Source organism: Falco cherrug, chromosome 3 (genome assembly GCF_023634085.1).
Source record: "Falco cherrug isolate bFalChe1 chromosome 3, bFalChe1.pri, whole genome shotgun sequence".
NCBI classification, from domain to species: Eukaryota; Metazoa; Chordata; class Aves; order Falconiformes; family Falconidae; genus Falco; species Falco cherrug.
In genome coordinates, this window is record NC_073699.1 from 111819134 (window position 1) to 111839765 (window position 20632).

Here is a 20632-nt window from a genome sequence, read left to right on the forward strand (position 1 = left end):
AGCCCTCCTGGGTTGGTTTCCCCCCTGTGCTCACACCCAGGACAGCTGCGCTGAGTTTTTGTGATTTATTTATCCCAAGGGCAAGCCAAAGCCTGGGGCTGAGGGGCTCTTGGAGGAGGGATGTGTGTGTGCCTGTAGGCAGCCTGGCCCCACCAGTGAGCATAATCCCTGTCCCACGGCTCTGCTTTTGGGGTGGTTGCTGTCCCCCTAGTGCCATTGCCCATGAGGAAGGAAGATGGAAATTTGCTCCCTTGCCCTGCCAGGAGCTGGTGTCACTGCCCAAGGGTAAGTGTTTGGTTTGGCTCTGGGGATGCCTATGGCTTTGCAGTGTTGGTTTTGGGGGCTGTGTTGAAATCAGGAGAGCTGAACCCCCTGTGCGATGGCCTTTTCTGGTTTTCTTTCTTTTCTGCCACCTGTGAAGTCGCCTTTGCCAGGGGAAACGTGCCTGGGGCTGGGATGCACACGTGAGCATGAGTCCCGCAAGTGGTGTCCCCTCTGTGCACAGCCACCTGGGAGGTCCCTTTAATTATTAAAATCCTTACATCTCCTAACACACAGATGCTACATTGCAGGTATTCAAAAAGCGAAGCTAGGGGCCTGTGACCTTCCCCTCCTTCTCTGCTCATTAAATTAGGGGCTTTCTTAGCCTTGTTGTTGTCAACCCTTTCTGTGCACAAGGCAGGAAAGCAAGGGATGCGGGTAGCATGGTGAGGCTGCGTGTGTTTGTGGGCTGGGAAGGTGTCGAGGTACAGACATACAGTGAGGCGCAGCCCCTGGGAAGTGCAGTCGCCCAGGATGCGGGCTGCATCCCTGGGAAGGAGCGGGCTGGTTGGGGTTGCAAGGACCTGCAGCCCTCTCTTGCCATGTGTTTGTGCAAGCTGATGAGATGAGCGATGCTGAAGCACCACGATGGGTGGGAGCAGTGTGCTTTGGTGGGTGAAGAGGGGGAGCCTCCCCCTGCAAAACTCCCGGGGGCTTGGCCAAAGGCATCCCTGGGCTGCTGATGTGATGCTGGGTCAAGGGCAGCGCTTATCACTCCTGGGGCGAGGACTAGGAGCCGAAGGCTGATGCTTGCCTGCATGTGCTGCCCTGTGGAGGCTCCCTGGGAGTGTGGGACACTGCTCCCAGCCTGCCCAAGCCCTTCGCCGTCACACCTCCCTTCCTGCTCTGTTAAAACTCTTTAAAACATGGTCTTTCCCTGGGGATACCTCCAGCCCCAGGGCTGGAAGTGGAGGAAAGTGAGTGTTGGATGTGATAGGGCTGGTTGCCTGCTGCTCACCAGCTTTGGGGTTTTGGGGAGCCTTTCTCCTGGGCTTGAGCTGTAGCGGGTTGAATTCTGCCTTTCTTGGGTCTCTCCAGCAGTGATGGCCAAGGGGTTGGGTGGTCACACTGCTGTGGGCCATGCCACCGCACTTGGGGATGGCTCCGGCTGCATGGTGACAACTCTGCAGGACCCGTGGGACCCCTCTGCGGGACATGGGCTCAGGCCATGGGTCCCGTCCCACAGCACAGCTTCGGGGCTGTGGTCCCTGCTCGCTTTCCTGTCTTCTTGGGGCTGCACACGCTGCTGCAGCTTATATAGGTGCCAGGAGCCTTGCTGCAGCCGGCAGGCATGGTCACAGGGACAGGCGGCTGTGGGGCCCCCGAGCATCCGTGTGCCCGGGAGCATCCCTGTGCCCACCTGGGTTCTCCCTCCTGCCCACGCCTTCCCTGGATGCATTTTTTCCTGGCATTCAGGGCTGTAGGATGAATGCTTTGGGGTCTGGTGGCTGTTTCTCCGGGCTAGAGCAGGGCTCCGGGCTTCCCAGCCAGGCTATGGATTGAAGTGGGAAGGCTGATACAGCTGAAATGGGCTGGTCAGGATCCGTGCTGAACAGCGCTGGTTTGCAGGGGTGATGGGATGGGGGGCAGCTTCTCGACCCCCACAATGGGGCTGGCCTGGGAGGGGGGGGTGTTGGGTCACAGCCCTGACAGCCCAGACCCAGCCTCCCCTCACATCCGCTCCCAGTGCACCCAGATGCAAAGTGTTTATTGACGTTAAACCTGTCGTCCTGCTGTGCTGCGTGTCCTTCTGAGCTCCCTCCTCGCCCCTGCTTCCCTGGCACCCGTGGCCAATTTGGGGCCCGGAGCTGTTGCTATGGAAACCGGTTGAGGATGCTGCCAGGGTCTCATCCTGCTCCCAGCATGGGGCAACTCGCTTTCTGCCTTTCCTTAACCTGTGGGATGGAGATGGGGCACTGACCTGGGATGCAAGGCTGGGGATTGCCCTGACCGGGAAAATCCCTGGAGGTTAAACCCCGTGTGCAGCTCGGCTTTGCCCTGTGCTACATGCCACTCGACCTAGTACACTGCGTTTGTTTGCTGTAAGAGTTTTCCCTGCTGTGTATTTGTCCAGGTCAGGTGAAAATAATCCTGGAGCAGATTTCCGAAGGCACCTCCTCCCAAATAAGCCCTGTCTCCTGCTGTTTTCTGTCCCACTGGGGATGTTATAGGATGCCATGGCTTGGGAAGGGCTGGGACTGGATTGCCCCTAGCTGGGAGCTGAGCCTTGTCCCAGCTCCACCAGCACCCACCTCCCCTCGCAATGTGGGTGCCCCAGGCATGCGGCATCACCCCATCATCTCACCAGTACCCGGCAGGGTCACCGCTCAGTATTGGCTTCCTCTGGCCGTGACCGAGGGGAATCAGTTGGTGCTTCAGGTTTAAAACGATGCTAAGCTGTGGAAATGCTAATTAATTAGAGCTAGTTGGAAAATCCCAAGGGTTTCCTTGCAGTGGCATCAGTGAGAACCTCCTGTGTGTGTGTGTCCCTCTCCAAAAACACACATTTTAAAAAGCCCCTTTAAATACTTTAAGTGTTCCCAGGCCTGGCTTTTGTAAGATGCTGGTGCGTCCAGCCCCATCGCAGTGGCACCCTCAGGGATTTGGGGAGCTCAGGGGGGCTAGCAGGGGCTGCTGCGGGCTGAGCCCTGCCACGTGCCCCTGAATCACAGCGTATTTATTTGTGTTTGTGCAGGTTTGGAGCAAAAATGGGAAATGGGGAGCTCGAGGGGGGTGGTGGAGGGTGGATGGACGGGGGTAAACACAGCCTGCATGGCTGCCCGCGCCCGCCGGGCTGACTCAGAGCTGGATCAGGCCCATCCCCGCGCCCAGCACCGTGACTCACCGCCGGGTATTTTGGTGCGTTACATCATGTGGCCTGCTTGGGGGGGTATTTTGGTGGTCGGTTGTTTTGCTTTGTTTTCTTTTACACCCCACCCCAGGAAGGGGCTGATGCTCCGGGGACCCCGGGAGATGCTCCCAGCAGCCGCTTTGCTCCCTTTTTTCCACATTCGCCCATCAACCCTGACCCCATGGGAAAGGGTGAGCAGGGTCGGAGGATGCCTAAAAGCCACTGGGAGGATGATGGCTGGTAAAGCAAAGGGCTCGCCTGGGTGTCACGCGTGCCTCTGCAAACAATAATATATATTGCTAATGGCAATGCCATAGCGTGGAAGGGAGCCCTAATTCCCCCAGTTTCCTTCGCACCCCCTGCGCTGCATCGCTGGCGGGAGGGTGATTGCTATTGCGGGCACATCCCACCAAAACCCAGGGAGGAACCGTTGTGGAAGATCTCTGGTAGGGAATCTTCTGCCCGGACCCACAAGGCTGGGATCTGGGCAGCCCTGAGAAGGCGGCAGCGATCCTCCCTCGCCTGCCCACTGAGGGTGGGCAAATGCTCCTGGGCTGCACAAATGTGAGGGTGTACGGGCATCCCCACCTCCTGGAAAAAGAAGAATCCCCTCCAAACCTTGATGATTTAACTGGGAAGACATCAGCAGTGTTGCAGAGCTGGTGCTTTGCTCAGGCTTGGCTTTTGTTTGAGCATCTGCTGCTGCATTGAGCTCCATGTGAAACTTTTCTCATTTTTTTTGGTGAGGTGTCTCCCACTTGTTATTGTAATGCAACAGTTTGACACCTTGAGCAATGTATAAATTAAGATGTCTGATGTTTCGCTCAGTCCTCATTAGTGGGAACAGCTGTTTATAATAGCCTGGAAATTTTAACTCCAGGTGAAAAGAAAATAAGGAGCCTGGGGAAGCAGGCAGCTCTGCCTTCGGGCTCCCCGAGGCAGGCAGCAGGAGGGATTGAGGATTTTTTTGCAGGACAGTCATGAAATAGGAAATGCTGCATCCCGGGGGTGGCTGCTTGACCCCTCCACAAAAATTCGTGGTGATCCCAGCTGCTCCGAGCGCTGGCCCAGGAGGGGAGCAACGCTGGGCAGCATTCCCCTGCCCCCTGGATGTGTTTTGTGGTGTGGGACATGCACAAATCCTGCTAGTGCTCACCGCAGGCCTGGGCAGCAGCGTGGCTTGACCAGATTTGGGATTAGAAAAGTGCTTTCCCCAACATCCATGGGGTCCCGGGTGGGGGTGCCCCTGGGGATACCAATGGAGCTGCGGACAAGCTCTCCTCTGCCCTGTTTTTTTCCCCCATCTTGCTGCCGCCATGCATTGTATTTTATTTTTTCCCCCCATTTTAGACTTTTAGGTGCTAATGTTGGTGTCCCAGTGTCCCACAGGAATAAATCCGGTGGGATGACAGAGCCTCAGTGGCCTCTAGTGGCTGTGGGACAAAGAGCCTGGGCATGGGGGACCCGCATCCCCCCCAAATCCCCCAAACAAGCAATGGTTTGGGTCCACACCACGAGGAGCCCTTCTCCCAGGGTGAAACGCAAAGGAAATAAGAAGGGGGGAAAAAAAAAAGGCCCCAAGGGCACATTTGAGGGGGAAGCACCCAGCAGGAGGGTGCTGCACCCGCAGACCCCTTGGCCAGCCCCATTGCCTGGGATGGGCAGAGCCGTTTTGAGGATGGGAGCGGGCAGCCGCTGGGTTCTTCTTCCTGCATTAAAAAGCAGCGTGGAAAAATGGAGGTTTTCTGCAGGAGAAAATTTCTTTCATGTCTTTATCCATTTTCCTAAAGCATATTTTAGGTTGGTAACACCGCAATATAAAACATTAACCCCATGCGGCTGAAAACGGTAGCAGTCTCAAGCGAATGGCTCCAAAGGGGTTTGATACCATTAAAATGACCGGTTTTGTGTCTTCCCCACCAAAGGTCGCTAAAGCCGCCCCTTCCTAAGCAATTGTGATTTTTCAACAAGAACAGAGGGAAAATCTGACCCCCTTTTCTTCGCCGAAACTGCAGCATTTGGGGGTGGGATGGAGCATCCCTGCCCTGGGCGTGCTGCCCTGCAGCCCCTGTCCCACCCCATCCCTCCTCGCTCCTCCTCACAATAAATAAATCACTTGGCAGGGGAGTGCTGGCCTACTTTAACATGCCCTAGTTTTGGTAGAGGGGAAAAAAAAAAAAAAAAGAATATTTATTTTGGGCGGTTGCTACATGGGCATCATTTTAGGGGAAGAGCTTTGGGGCATTCGCCTGCTGCTCTGTGCTCTGCTTTGCCCCAGCTGCAACCCCCCGCCTCGGGTTTTGGGGTGTTTTTCCATGGGTTATTGCAAAGTGCTCTGGTGATGGGGGAGATGAGTGGCAGGGGCGCTGGTGCAGCCCCCCAAATGGGCACCTGCTGCGCTGAGCCCCCCATGGCCAGTGCCATCCCCAGGGGGCTTATGCAATGCAAAGTGCTGACCCCGTGATTATTGCGGGAATTTAAAGGCTGCAGAAAATGAGCAGCTTTAAAGATGAATAAAAATACCCAACGTGGCCCTTGGGCGTAAAGGGCCGCGGCTGGCTTTGCTGGCGGTGCAAGTGTTTTAGCACCTTCCGAAATGGGATGGCAGCGCGTGTTTGGGCGTGGGAGCAGGATTTGGCAAGAGTTCTGGGTGCCAATGGGACCTCTGCTCCTCGCTCATCCCTCCGGCACCCTGCTTCTTCCAAAGGCGCCAAGTTTTCTTTGGTAAATAAACTGCAAATGGCTCCCTTATTTTTATTTTTCCTTCCCCCCCCCCCCCCCCCCCCCCCCACTGCCAAAACAAGCAGCCCATATGGGCCAGGGTTGGGTGCGTTTTTTTGCAGTTTCCATGGGGATTTGGTGCTGGGTGCCAGCTCCTCCGGGGAGCTTTTTTCCTCCGGTGCCTGTAATCGGAGTGCAGCAGTGGCACCAGGCTCCCTTCCCAGCCCCGGCATCTCCCGGCCAAGGTCACCGGGGAGACCGTAGGCAGCCGGCCGCCTGCGTTGGGCCATCTGTTAAATAATGTATGCAATAAACTCCTGCCCCATGGCCAGCTTAATCCTTAAATCCTCCTTCAGAATATCATCTTCTGGCGATGTGTGGCTGGGGGATCCCCGGCTCGGCCTCTTGGGCACATCGTTCCCCACCATCCATCCCGCAGCCCTCTCTTCTCGCCCCTCCATCCTGCATCCTCCCTGTAAGCGAGCTCGCCGGAGCGCCGGGCTCTCCTGCTCCATTATTGATGTGCCGTGCATGAAAGATGCATATAAAAGAGTGGTTTATAATTTAGCAGAATCTCCTCTTCTTTCAGCTTCCCTTCCCCCTCGGGCTTCAGGCTTTCTCGGTTCATCCCCAGCTCCTCTCAGGCATTGGGGTGTGTTTGGGGGGCTCCCAGGGAAGTGCATGGACCCCACCCCCGGAGCACCCAGACTGGTTACCCGGCTTTCGGGGAGGTTTGCGTGCTCAGCTTTGGTTTTAATGCATGGGAGAAAGTGGCCAATTGGGTCTGGCAGACCCATAGATCAGGTTTTCATGCAAAACAGGGGTTTTTTGGTAAACCTAATTAACCCAGTGTCCACAGCTGCATGCAGCCCGTGGTTATGTGTCTTGTGAGCCACCCAGCGCTGCCTCCTCCACAGATGCAGGATGCTCTGCCCTGCCGGCAGCTGCATCTGCTCTCCCCAAAGCCCTGGGCTCATGCTCAGATGCTGTTTGGGGCAAAACCCATTAGATTGGAGGAAAAAACCAAACCCTCCCATGGGCCCACCTCCTACTTTGCAGGTGCATCCAGTCCCCTGGAATAGAAAATCCTGGGGCCAAAGGGTTGACAGTGTCCGCTGGGTCCAACCTGTGAGGCTGCAACCTCGGAGCTGGACCCGTTGGGGGAAAAAATGGAAAGAATGGGTTTTTTCAAGGGAGCACTTTAGGGAATGTCCCTTATTCCATCCTGGACCCGTGAGAGCTTGCCTGCTTCTGAAAGGGAGAAACGAATAGCAGAGGTGCCAGGGAGAGGAGCGCTGCGCTGCGCACCCTGAACGGGGGGTGCCCAGGCAGCACAGAACTCTATCCCACTCCAGGCTCCCCCCTGAGCCCCCCCCCCCCCCCCCATCTCTGTACAGAGCGGTGGCACGCCACTTTTATTGCGATAGATGCTTTTCTTGGCAGTAAAAACCCGTCCCCCGCTTCCCCTGGTGTGATTATCTTTATTCCCTCTGGCACGAAGGTTTGCCGGCGCCCTTGGTGGCGCAGGCAGGAGCGGTATCGGCTCGCACCACCGCCCCACTCCTGGGCAGTGAGGAACACCAGCGTGCGCAGGGAATCCGCCGGGATCTGGGTGTCGGGGGGGAAGGGATCCCCGTTTCCCACAGGCTTTCCCAGCGCTGAAGGGGACAAATGCCTTTTTGGGTCCCTGTCCCCAGCAGCCGCTTCTGGGACTTGCATTGAATTTTTCCGTTAAATCTGCACCCTAGAGGCATTCTCCAGTTAAAAAAAAACAATCCCATAAATAAGTATTAATTATAAGTAATTACTCAGGGTGCAGCACGACCCTGGTAGCAAGGGGTCTATGCTGGAGAGCAGCCACATTTTCCTTAATTATTTTGGGCATTATTTAGGCGGATGGGGAAGGATGCTCACGGCGCTGGGCCCTGGCAGCACGCGGGAAAGCACGGCAGATCCGCATTGATTTATAATTTTTTTTTTCCATTTTGTTTCATTTTCCTTTTTATTTGGACATTGCAGAAATAGCCCTGTGTAGTGGATAAAAGTGCAACATACACAATATTTAAGAAAAGGAGGAAAGAAAACCTGCCTTGAGGTCTGTCAGTCAGAGTTGCAAACAGAAACAAGAAACCAAGCCCTCACGCAAGAGGCGCTTTTTTTTTTATGCACGTCATGCAAAATAGTTAAAAAGAAAGATTAGAAAAGAGAAGTCAAAGAAAACCCCACGAGAGATCGACAGAGCCCTGGAAAGAGCAGAAAGCCCCGAGTGCTGCTTGACTTGGGGAAGGAATCGCTGCCCTCTGGCATCTCCAAGTGTTTGGCACCCTTGTGATTACATTAGAATTTTTTTTATATATATATTTTTAATACAGTCTATTAAAGAGAAGAAACTGCCACAATATAAGAAAGAAAGGAGAAAAAAAAAAACAAGATCACCCACACTACAGACTGCATGGTAGTTAGAAAAGCCGAGCGCTCCCCCCCGCCCCCCCACACATATAAAATCTGTCCCTTTGCTCACAGCAACTGAAAAGTACAAGCTTTAAAAAATAAACCAGCAATTCTTCCTCTAGGCCCTTCCTTTATAAAAGTTTTGGTTTTCCCCTCGAGAACCTTAAAACGTGACTAAAATGAAATATATATTTTTTTATATCATTTTCCAACATCCAAAGACATCAACATAAAAAAAATCATAAGGAAGGGGATAGCATGGTACATCCAAGTGCACGGATTCATTTTTGCAAGATTAAATAATGTAAACAAGGTGCCCGCTGGGAACAACCCTGGCTGGGGGGGACCCTGGGGCCGACCCCCCCGGTCTTTCGCTGCCCCCTTTCCTCTTACCCCCCGATCGCGTGGCGCGAGGTTTGTCCCCCGGGAAAAGCCATCACGAGTCATCCGGAGCCACGGTGCGATGCCTCCGTTCATCCCTCGCGGCGGTGGGCTGGGGTGGGGGGGTTTGGAGCGGGTGATTATTTTTCCCATTTTTTAAAAAATTTATTTAGTAGTAGTATTATTTTTTTAAATTTGTCGCTGGGCTTTGCCTCACTCACTGCCCTCCCCTCCACGCGTCGCCTGGACGTGCTGCTGGGCAGTGGGGGTTGCAGGCTGGCGAGGATGGCTCTCCGGGCGTGCTGCGGTGTCGGGGGGGTGGTGGTGGTGGTTATTGTGCCATTGTAAACCGGCCCCCCCGGGCTTCAGCCGAGCGTCCCGGGGGTGGCTTTAAACACCAGGAGGGGCCTTTTCTGAGAGATTTTGCAGCACATCATCAATTCTATCATCTTCAATAACCACTAGAAAGCAGAAAAAACCATAATGGTGATGAATACTCCGACGCCGTGCTCTCCTCGCCCAAGGTCACCCCAGGGTGGTGGGCACCCTGGGGTGGGTTTGGTGAGGGTCCCGCATCCCTGGTGTGGCTGGCAGCAAAGTCAGCATGGTGTCCAATGCCCAACACCCCGTGGGGTACCTGGTGCCCCAGCCCTGGGGAGGGCATCTACGCCCTGGCAAAGGACCTGGGGCATGGTGCCTTGTCCCCAGGGAAGGTCCCTTCACCTCTGCCCGCCGGGGATGCTCCCCAGGGTGTGATGCCCTGTCCCTGGGGAAGGTCCCTACTGCCCTATGCCCCGGCAAAGTGCCCAGGGCACAATGGGGACAGTCTTTGCTACCCAGTGCCCCAGGGAAGGACCCTGCATCCCACAGGGTACCCGGGCCACCGTGCCCTGCCCCTGGGCATGCTCCCCAGTGTCCTGCATCCCCAGGACACGATGCCTTACATCCCACAGGATACTGGCTGCACCATGCCCTCTCCCTGGGGATGCTCTCTGGCATCCTGCATCCCCAGGACGCGATGCCCAACATCCCGCAGGGTATCCGAGGCACCGTGCCCTCGCTGGGGATGCTCCCCAGTGTCCTGCATCCCCACGACACGACACCCGACGTCCCGCAGGGTACCCGGGGCACCGTGCCGTGTCCCTGAGGATGCTCCCTGGCGCCCTGCATCTCCGGGACGTGATGGCCGGCACCCCGCGGGGTACCGCCGCCCCAAGCCCTGTCCCCGGGGGTGCCCCGCATCCCGGGAGGGCACGCGGTGCCCCATCCCCGGGGAAGGTCCCCGGGACGCGACGCCGGGCACCCCCTCCCCATCCCGGGGCCGCCCCCCGCCGGTACCCACCTCTCTTGCTGCGGCCGATCTGCCCCAGCTTGGGCGGCCGCTTCCCCTGCCCGCCGGCCAGGAGCCCGTCGGGGCCGCGCAGGCGGACGGGGAAGGGCAGCTGCCCCACGGCCGCGTCCCCCGCCAGCTGCCCCTCGCCGTAGGGCGGCCCCTCCGACATGGGGGCGGCGGGGGGGGGCCCGCCGCCGCCGCCGCCCCCCGACAGCCTCCCGGGGCGCGGGGCCCGCGGGCCCGGGGCAGCGGCGGAGCGGGGCGCGGGGCGGCCGCCCCGTCACATCCCGGCCCGGCCCGGCGCTGCTGGCGGCTCCGCGGCTGCGGCGGCGGCTCCGGCGGCGGCGGCGATAGAGGAGCGGGGGGCGGGGCCGGGCGGGACGGGGCGGGCGCGGCACCGCCCCCGGTGGGCTGCCCCGGTAGGCTGCCCCCCAGCCCCGGGGATCCCCTGGGCTGCACCCCCGGCGGGCGCCGGCAGCGCGGAGCTGCCCCACAGCATCCCTGGGGACTCCGGAGCTACCGAACAGGCATCCCTGAGCAGCCCGGAGTTGCCCCACAGCCACATCTGGGGAGTCCAGGCTGCCCCTCAGCATCCCCGGGAAGCCCAGGCTGCCCCTCAGCATCCCCGGGGAGCCCAGGTTGCCCCACAGCCGCATCTGGGGACCCTGGAGCTGCCCCACAGCATCCCCAGGGAGCCCAGGTTGCCCCACAGCCACATCTGGGGAGCCTGGAGCTGCCCCACAGCATCCCCAGGGAGCCCAGGTTGTCCCACAGCCACATCTGGGCAGCCCAGGTTACCCCACAGCATCCCTGGGGAGCCCAGGTTGCCCCACAGCCACATCTGGGCAGCCCAGGTTACCCCACAGCATCCCTGGGGAGCCTAGGTTGCCCCACAGCCACGTTTGGGGAGCCTGGAGCTGCCCCACAGCATCCCCAGGGAGCCCAGCACCTCTCCCTGGGGAGCGTGGGCTCAGCCTCACATTTGCCCAGCAGAACTGAGCCGTTGCAGGGCCCCCGGCACTCGGTGGGGGACTGCAAATTGGGGAGCCAGTCTGGGTGCCCTTTGGCTGTGCGTCCTTGCAGGGGGTCCCCGCACGAGCCTTTCCCAGGGCACCACACATCACTGTGAGCTTCCCATGGGCTTTTTCCTGTGATGTTGCAGCAGCCCTGTGGGTCACTGGGGCAAACCAGCCCAGCCCAGGGGCCATGGGAAGCCTGTGGCTACCATTCTGGCGAAGGCCACGGCTACGCTGTGGGGTTCAGGCACCCATGGTGGACCCCCTGCAAAGCAGAGTAGGGGGGGAACAGTGGGGACAGCAGCAAAAAAAGCGGTTTTGTGCAAGGCTGGGTTGCAACATCTCTGCTGGCGGATTTCTCCGGAAGCCTGGCTCGTTTCGGGGCTGAGCGGGACAGTGGCACGGGGATGACGGGGCGCCCTGTGACACTGGGACTGGGGCGTGCTGCCCCACGGCTGCTCCCATCCCCAAACCCCTCATGTGCAGAAAGCTTCAGCTCCTGGCATGGTGCGAGCCCCTCTCCCGCGCCCCCGCACACCCCCGAGCTGTCAGCTCCTTACATAAGGTTGCGTCTACGCCCGAGATATCACGGGGGAAAGCTTGAAAACAGGAGGCAAAAGGTAACGGGGGAAGCACAGCCCCCCCAAAAGTGTATTTTTAGGCTTCGCGTGGTGGCTCCATTCCCCGGGCACAATGCCGAGGCTCCAGGCCGCATCCTGCACCGGTCTGCCTGCAGGCGGTGACCTCCCCACTGTTCCCTTCGAGGAGACGAGGCTTTTTGGTTTTGGGGTGGTGGGTCCCCAGGAAACTGCAGCTGGCGAGGGAAAGGAAGAGCACACGGGGTGATGGGCAGTAACAGCTGAAAACAGAAGCCTCTAAATAGGATTTTTCAGCAGAAAACTCCTTTTGAGAAAAGGAGTTGGGGGTCTCAGCTGGTCCAGATCTTAAAGCCACGGTCTTGGGGAGACAGCGGCGTGTGGTGCATGATTTGGCAGAGCCGATTCCTCAGGAAAAGTCTTGGGGGGTTCTTGTTTTGGGGTGTTTTTTTCCCCACGATGCACTTTGAGCCGCTGATAAAAGGCAATTTCATTTTCTGGCAGCAGCAGCAGGGCAACAAGGGCAACACAGGGCGATAACGGCGGGGAGAGCAGGGGCACCTCTGCCAGCGAGCTGGATTCTGGCTTTTCCTGCCGGGATTCTGGCTTTTCCCACCGGCAGGCAGCACGCAGGCAGCCACCGCCATCTACAGCCGGTGGGCGGGCTGGATGCGGCCCTTCCCGGCGCTGGGGCTGCCCAGGGCCTCGGCCCGGCGGGGAAATCCAGCCGGTGGCTTCGTGCCACGCAACCAAAGTGGCCTTCGGACACTGCCCGGCCAGGCTCGTTAATGTTTAATGAGGCAACGACCCATTTCTTTGTGAAATTCACCATTTTTCCTGGTAGTTGATTGAAAATTGTTTCTTTTTCGGGACCCGTCCGGGTGATGTGAGCAGCTCTGCCTGCATGCAGGTGTTGGGCAGCCCGCAGGGTCTTCCCCCAAATCCCAGGGGCTCCTTTACTGCTGGGATTTTGGCTGTTCCTGCTCCAGGCTCCCAATACAGCAGCTCCCCTGCCCCATTCCTGGGCCTCTTTAATTAAAACCTCCGTGCCCTCCACAGCAAATGTTAATTGAAGCCTCACTTTGGGTTTGTTAACCCTCTCGGTGCAGTTCCCGCCTGCGATTTATGGCAAAATGGGGGAGTCAGGGAAGGGAATTTTCCTTTTCTGTGTGAAAGTTTGGGGGGTTGGTACCAGCTGGGTGACAGTGAGGGGACAGTGGTGTCTGGCATGACCAGTGTCGGATTCGGCATGGGGGGCCGGATCCCACCCCCCTTAACCACAACCTCAGGGCAATTTACATTCCGCAGGTGTTTATCAGCGCAGGGTGTACGCCCCCGGGAGCGCAGGGGGGCAGCGGATGCCGTCACCCCCATCAGGCTCACTTAACGATCTGAGACAAACACGCTTTTCGTCCTATTTTATTACTTTACATCTCATTTTCTATCCCAGCTCAAGCCGAGTGCAGAAATCAGCCACAGTGTTTTCACCTCCTCAGTCTCGTGTCCTGGCGTGATACAGTCACAAATCCATTTCGTGGATGATCACAGAATTACTTGCGTACACACAAGCCCCCGCACAAGCGCTCTGAGAGCCGATTCTGCTCCATCGTGCCCCAGTGTGGCAGCATCACCCGAATTCTGCAGCCTCTGAGAAGCCGTAATGCATTTTTTTTTTTCCCCCCCCACAATGTTTTTTGAAGCCGGGTACGGGATCGCAGGCTCAGTCAGCTGTGATGCAAACCCCGAGAGTCCAACTCTTAACCAAAGAGCTTGAAACTGCACCTCCCGGCTAAGCACCGTGCCCCTTGTGAGGGCTCGTCTCCCCCTGAAAACCTGCGGAGCGCGATGTGAGCCCACATCGGCTGGACCATTGCCTTTTAAGACCCGGCTTTGCACCCCAGTCCAAGTACCCCACTCACTCAAGCTCCCTCCCCTTCCCCAAAATCAACCACCCAAGCTGTGAGGTAAGAAACCCCCTTCACAAAAGGCAGCTTTAAAGCCAAAAGCTCCCCCTCCCCGGCCACAGAAATTTAACTGTTGTATAAGGGAACCACCCTGGTGATGGCCTGCCTGCAGATCGGGCACTTTTTGGGCTCAGGGAGAGCCCAGTAGCACTCGTTGCATGAGCAAACATGCCCACACTCCAGGAAGACGCAGGCTTTGGTGTTGCTCAGGCAGATGATGCAGGCGTTTTTGAGCGTCTCTCCGCCCTCCGCGTTCATTTCACGCATCAGGCGCTCCTGGGCCTGCCGGAATTCATCCTGCATTTGCTTGAGGTGCTGCCTCTCTCGGTGATGCTGGTATTGCTTCCGTAGGATGAAAAAGAGGACAGCACAGGTGGCAAAGCCAAAAACAACGGTCAGGATTTTCCAAAACCGCACGTTTGATTCTTGTTTCTGCAGCAAGGAGTCAAAATCCATGGCGCTCAGGTAGTAGGGCATGCCCTGCTTTGGGGGCTGCAGCTTGATCGTGGCGTTATCCAGAACCAGCTCTCCCACCCCCGTCAGTGCCGTGCCCACCTTCAGCATCTGCTCCGTCTCCTGAATGCCCTTGGGGCGCTCTCCGCTGATGTAGTGGCCGATGACATCAGTGAAGGACTGGACAGAGGGATGAAATTTCTCATACACGGTCTCCAGGCTGAGCTCAGCAGCGTCCAGTGGCTTCATCACCCTGACTGTGACACTGGCGCCTTCCTCCTGAGGGACCAGGTCGAAGGGGGCCGTGTTGGTTCTCTGGTGGATGATCTTCTCATAGTCATTCCTGGGGAAGGAGGAGGGGATAAAGCAAATGTGAGTGTTAGCGCTTCCCCCGAGGCTGGCAGGGAAACGCTGCGCAGGCTGACCTGCTGATGTTGGGGACTGCCAGATGTCACCTGCCCTCAGCAAAGATTATTTGGATGGGACTCCCTGAGGAATGGCGCCTTTTCCCTCATGGTGCCATCCAGGTGTGCACAAAGCCCTTCACCCTTGCCTCAACGCTTCCACAGTCCCTGTGGAAGTAGTGTGGGCTTCCACCATCACCAGGAGAGCACTTTGGCCCACTTAATTCCCCCTCATCTCTCCGTGGCATTCCCAGTTGCCAGAAATCACCCTGTGAGAAGAAGCACTGCCTGTCACACATGTGAATTTGATAAGCGTTATCCTGTAGAAAAATAGCTGCAGAAGCGTGGCCATAGAATCCCTAAAAATCTGCACAATCCAGGCCTGGCATTAGAATAGGCCTGTAATTAGAATTGTGCTGAAGTTAACAGGAAAGTAGCCTTGAGCTGCTCCTGAATCCTGAGACCAAGTAACTTTGTTGTGCTAACAGGCCCTGGAGGTAACAAGCTACAGCTGTTGGGAAAGCAGGTGCAAGGCCAAGAGAGAGAGGGAGCGGAATGGGAGTAAAGGGAGTAGCAAACCGCAAGGCTGAAACATAGTAACGCAAATAGCTGCATGGATAGAATGCTTATTTTAGTCATGATAATTAGGGTTGTGAGCACAGCCCGCGCTTAGAGGCTATAACCAATCATATTTTTGCTTTGGGAATATGTATGTGTATCGAGTCTATAGTTAGAATCTAATAAAGGGGAGCAAGATGCATAACTCATATTGAGTAATTTCTTGACTCTGGCGGACCCCTCTCCCAACATTATCCGATTAGCTCAAAGAGCATCATCGTGCTCTTGTTTTGGCAGCTCTCATGGGCCAGGCAGCTCTTGGGACCACCCTCAGGTCCCCTGGCTGCAGGTATTGCCCAAATCCGACTGAATTTCTGTTTTGAAGGTGTTGTTTTGTTTGGGAAGTACTGATAACAATAACATGGGGCTGCTGATAAATGCTCTGCCCATGCTGGGTTACTCTACGTGCTCGTCTCCTACAGCCCCGGAACAAACTCTGAAAGGTTACGGCCTGAAAACAGCCAAATGTGCCCCATGATGGCAGCCATAACTGTGGCGTCCAGGTCTGAGGCACCTTGATCACTCCGGCCATGTCTGAAGTCATTTCAGCGTGTCACATGCTCTGAGGGTGCCTCAGCCGGTCAGAAAGCTGAACGGTTGTGGGTGGCAGGCACGTACCAGAGGTGGGTTGTTCGGTTCCACACCATCTTGTGCTCCTGCAGCGTCAGCCTCTGAATGACGCCCTTGCAGTTCTCCACAAACTGGCTGCTCAGGGTCTCCTTAACGGACCGCACCACACCTGAAAGACAAACCCAAAGTGTATGCGAGGTGCTTGGTAATCATCTGCTCCATTTTTTATTGCATAAGGCGAATATGGGCGGTATCTGAACAAGATGCGGGGGCAGAAGGGCCGAGAGCCCGTGTTTTGTGCTGTCAGGACAGCTAGCAGCTGCACCGCAGTAGGGAGACGAGCTGAGGGCGCAGAACCGAGGGGCTGGGGGTGGAACCCACCCGGCGAGGGGCAGCCGGGGTGAGGCCGTGCCTCCGCCACCCGCCTCGGGCCCTGCCCTACCTTCGATGACCGCGTAGGGGACGCAGCGCCCCGGCGCCTCCAGCAGCACCGCCCGCAGGTCCGCGTCCAGCCGGACCCTCCTGGCGCCCTGCGGGGGAGGAAACGGAGGCCGCGGCTCAGCTGGCGGGACCAGGCCGCGGCCCGGGGCCGGGCCCCTGCGCGCCCCCCCGGGGCCCCCCGCACGCACCTCGAGGCCGCGGGCGACGCGGGCCTTCTGCCGGTACACGGAGTAGAGCAGCGCGGTGAGGGCGGTGCTGGCGGCCAGCAGCACGGCCTGCGCGGCCGAGGGCCGCCCGCCGCCCTCCATCGCCGCCGCCGTCGCGCCGTTACCGCGGCAACCGCCCGCCGCCACCGGCGCGGAGTGATGACGTTACCCGCGACGCTCTGGCGGGCGGCTCCGCAACAATAGAGACTCGGTCCGCCAGGGCGGCCGCTGCGGGACGGGCCCCCCCCCCGGGCCTGGCTGGGGGGTGCGGGGGAGCCCAAATCGCCGGCCCACGGGGTCTGGGAGCGGGGAGGGAAGCCAGGCCCTGCCCCCACAGGGCCTTAGCGGGGGTAAATCCCAGCCCCGGGGCCTTGGGGGGGCAGGACAGACATCTCCCCACCACCCCCCCCCCGGGGTCGTGGAAGGGGGACTCGGCTCCAGCCCCCCAGGGCCCTGGGAGGGGGGGATTAGCCCAAATCCCAGCCTCCCCTCAGGGTCTTGGTGGTGGCGCCCCAAGCCTAACACCCCCAGGGCCCTGGGGGGAGCATCCCCAGTGCCCCCCCGCCCCCCCCCCCCGGCCTTTGGCGGGTGGCTGCCCAAATCCGAGCCTCCTGCAAAGCTCCGGGGGTGTCAGGCCAGAGCCTGCACACCCGTCCCCCGGGCTGGAGGAAGGGTGTCTGCCCAAACCCCAGCCCTATGGCACCTTGGGGGGGGTGGGGTGTCTTTACACCCCCTCACTGGGGTGTGGGGCAGCAGCACCCCACGGCCCCGAAGGGCCCCCCTGCTGCAAAGACACAGCTCAGCACAGGGGCTGTGGGGACGCAGCCCCCAGCCCCATTTTGTAGGGTCCTTCTCCCACGCCCCATGCAGGGCCGTGGCCAGGCAGGCAGGTCCCAGCCAGCCCCATGCTGGGGTCAGGGGGACACAAGACCCTGCTCCCCCCACCTATCCCCTTGCCATTGCTAATTCTGGGAAAGCAGCAAAAGGGGAGGAAAAAAATTACTGATTTTTTGGTAAAATGCTGATCTTCAGGGCCTCGATGCTGCTTTTGGGGTGGGCGGAGGGGGCTGCAGGCAAGTCCCGTGCTCCATGGGGGTCCGAGGGGCCGAACCCCCACGGCAGCCTCCCTGGCACAGGTGGCCTTATGCCACCACCACCACCACCACCCCTCCCCAGCTCTATATTTAAAAAACCAAGTTGCCATGGCTACGCAGAGCAGCTTTCGTCAGCCCTTGGTGCCGCAGGGAGGGTGCAGAAAACGCTGGGGACCCCGCAGCCCCCCCTCTCCTCAGCTTCCCTTTGGAGGGGTAAATTCGGTATGAATCCCCCCAACCTGCCTCCGTGCTGGGCTTAACTCTTCCTCTTCCGTTTGCCAGGGCTCTGTCTGGGTGAGACACAGGCGCCGTTACACCGCAGAAAACACACTTTATTATGGCCGCCACGGGGGAGGCATGAGAGCAGGTTTGTGTGCAGTGGCCGGGGGGGGTCCCCGGGGTGCAAACCCACCCCCCCAGGGGTCTTCCTTGCAAGCGAGGCCACCGTCTTGTCCAGATTCATCCCCGAGGAGGGTCCGACTTCAGCTCAGGGCGTAAGGAGGGCACCTCACCCCTGGAATGGAGTGACCCACCACTGCAGCTCAGCACACCGGGGGCCGGGGGCCACGCAGGCTGCACCCTCGCATCTCCCTGGCCAGCCGCAGCACGGCAGCACGCTCGCCAGGACCACTGTCCCCTCGGGGTGCCCCGGTGCTGAAGGCCTCCTCCTCCTCCTCCTCCAGGATGGAGCTGAGGCGAGGGGCACAGCGGGCCCTCTCGGCAGGTGGGCGGTAGGGACACTTGGCGTTGAGCAGCCTGCGGAGGGGCACCAAGGGGACAATGGCGTCGCCCAGGAGCTGCTGCTGGACATGGCGGAAATCGTTCTGCCTCTTGAGCCGCTTGAACTCGTTGAAGGCGGAGGCGGAGGTCTGGTAGAGGAGCAGGGCCATGGCACGTGCCTTGTCGGCTTTGGAGACCAAGACAGCGTGGCAGCGCAGCACCACCGCCTTGTTCTTCACCTGGTGCCGGTAAACCCAGGCGAAGACCTTGGGGTGCCGGCGGTCGGCGGCACAGTAGGTGATGCGGTGCAGGAGGTACGCATGGCCGGGCCGGCGGGCTCCCTTCTCGCATGGGGTCATCCGGATGCCTTGGGGTCCCAACGTCAGCTTCATCTTGGCCCCTCCGGCTCCCGAGTCGCTCTTTGCCCAGATCTTGCCCACCGCCTCCTCCGTGCAGCCCTCGCCCTTGGCGTGCAGGGTGACGGCGTTGCCCAGGTACCGCACCGTGTACGTCGGGTCCTCCTTGTTCAGCTCCACTTTCTGGCGTTTGCCGCGGAAGACGCTGCCCAGGCGCTCGAGCGGGCAGTCGGGCAGCAGGTCCGGGCAGGAGCGCAGGAAGCCGGCCAGCAGCGCGGCGTAGCTCAGCCCCGGCCCCAGGCTCTTGCCTTTGCACTTACGTTCATTTTCCACCAGCACGAACTTGCTCCGGCGCCAGGGCAGCATCTCCGCTCTGCACAGGGGTCACCCCGCACGCCTCCGCTAATCCTCACCCTGCTGCCACGGCCCCCACCGCCCCACTTGCAAGGACCCCCCCCCCTGCCCTGGACCCCAAAGCTGGCTGGGGGGTGTCCCCACACCCCCCCACCTGGGGGGGAAGCCCCTACCCCGGCACGGTGGGATGCTCCGATGCTGTTCTGCCCACGGAGGATGCGGAGCCGCTTGGCCGAGGAGCTGCCGTGCTCCGGCTGTCGCCTGCGCTGGCTGCGGGGACGCAGCTCTCCGTGGGCTGCTCCACCTCCCCGCAACGCCGCGTCGCCCCGCCACGTCGCCCCGCCACGAGCTCGCGGGGGGCAGGCGTCCCCCGCCGCCGTGCACGCCACCGGCCGCGCGCTCGCTTCGTGCTCGGCCAAGGCAATAAAGATGCTGGGAAAATAAAAGACATCCCCCCCAGCCCCTGCCCTCCCCTGTGGCAGCCAGACCCCCAGCGCCAAAGCCCACCTGCATGCGGGGGATTAGAGCAGGATCCAGGGGGGTGATTTGGGGGGGTGGGGGGGGGGTGTCAGACATCAGCTCCTGGCCCTGGCACAAGCAAAGAGGGTTTTTTTCCCCAAACCTGAGCATTGCACGAGGGGGTGCACTGGGGTTTGCGGATCCTGTGGGTTTCCTGGTTTTTTTTGCTCCAGAACCCCCGTTTCCCCGCATCGTTCCCAAGCCGGCCAGGCTGCCTTGCTGCTTCTCTTGGACTGAGCTTTTGGCTTTTAACCTGTTGCTTTTAACTCCAGCTGAGGCCCCAGGATGGCTTTTCTCTGGGGAAAATTAAATGTTTCCCCACAGCACAGCTGGGGAGGGACTTTTGGGGAGCACTGTGGGGCGCCTGTGAGATTTCAGCCCCGCAGTGGAGTCTGAGGATGGTCAGGATTCAGCTCCTTTGGCTCAACCCCCCTTTTTTTTTTTTACCATCTGGGGCTTCTTGCAGATGCGGCGGGCAGACCCCTGGGCTCAGAAGTCCACAAAGATGCTCTGGCTTACTTGGAATTGAAAAATAGGGAGGAGAAAGGGGTAAAATAATGGTGCATACCCCCAGTTTTAGTCCATTTCAGGGGGAAAACCCAAGTGGGGTGTTGCAGGGAGCAGGAAGCCATTTCCCAGCAGCTTCCCAGCTTGTCTACGGCTTGAGCAAAGCAACTGCAACCTTAAAATAGCTGCTTCGCAGGCAGGCAGCACCAGCCCCACTCCTCCCGCTGCCGCGGCCTCAGCAGCCTCGTAAGCTTCTGCAGCCAAAATAATACAAAAATGCATGAGTTTGTGTGGGGTTTGGCCTTTCTGCAGCAGCTTGGGGTGTGTGGCTTGCTCCCGGTGCGTGGCTGATTTCAGAGGGGTGGCAATTAGTGAATTAGTGCAAATGAGTAAGGTTTCTACCCGCACCAGCCTCTCTCTTATTTCTGCTCCTGCCTTCATCGACAGAGGTAAGGACTCCTTACTTAATTGCTCGGCATTCGTATTGACAGTGCAGGTTTAAATCCTCCCTGAAAGCTCATTTATTTATAGATCCCACATTATTTAGGGCGGGGGTCCCCCTGCTCTGGTCTACTCCTGCAGTGCCTCCCACCAGCTGCTTTGGGGCTGGTTTTCCTTTTCTCTCCCAGGTTTTGGGGGCATCACGCTGCGTAATGGGGTGAGGGCCACAGAAGTGTCTGCGGCTCATTCTAGATGGGAAAACAACCAGGATTTGTATTTTGAGAGCTGAAAAAAGGGCTCTGAGCTGATTCAGGG

General features: G+C 58.9%; 3 protein-coding genes across 3 annotated transcripts; all 3 read right to left on the reverse strand.

The window, feature by feature from the left end:
• Nucleotides 1-7876: 7876 nt before the first annotated feature.
• Nucleotides 7877-10398, reverse strand: CAMK2N1 (calcium/calmodulin dependent protein kinase II inhibitor 1). The gene is made up of 2 exons (XM_055706302.1): nucleotides 10068-10398; nucleotides 7877-9186 (listed from the first exon to the last, which is right to left on the reverse strand). Exons 1-2 carry the CDS (start codon nucleotides 10225-10227, stop codon nucleotides 9116-9118), a joined length of 231 nt encoding a protein of 76 aa, XP_055562277.1. The 5' UTR covers nucleotides 10228-10398; the 3' UTR covers nucleotides 7877-9115.
• Nucleotides 10399-13075: 2677 nt separating this feature from the next.
• MUL1 (mitochondrial E3 ubiquitin protein ligase 1) lies at nucleotides 13076-16464 on the reverse strand. The gene is made up of 4 exons (XM_005443984.4): nucleotides 16309-16464; nucleotides 16122-16209; nucleotides 15728-15848; nucleotides 13076-14430 (listed from the first exon to the last, which is right to left on the reverse strand). The coding sequence occupies exons 1-4, from the start codon at nucleotides 16426-16428 to the stop codon at nucleotides 13701-13703; spliced, it is 1059 nt and encodes a 352-aa protein (XP_005444041.1). The 5' UTR covers nucleotides 16429-16464; the 3' UTR covers nucleotides 13076-13700.
• A 1087-nt stretch (nucleotides 16465-17551) lies between these two features.
• On the reverse strand, nucleotides 17552-19210 carry FAM43B (family with sequence similarity 43 member B). Its single transcript, XM_014283920.3, has one exon. It carries the CDS (start codon nucleotides 18860-18862, stop codon nucleotides 17963-17965), a length of 900 nt encoding a protein of 299 aa, XP_014139395.3. The 5' UTR covers nucleotides 18863-19210; the 3' UTR covers nucleotides 17552-17962.
• Nucleotides 19211-20632: the final 1422 nt, after the last annotated feature.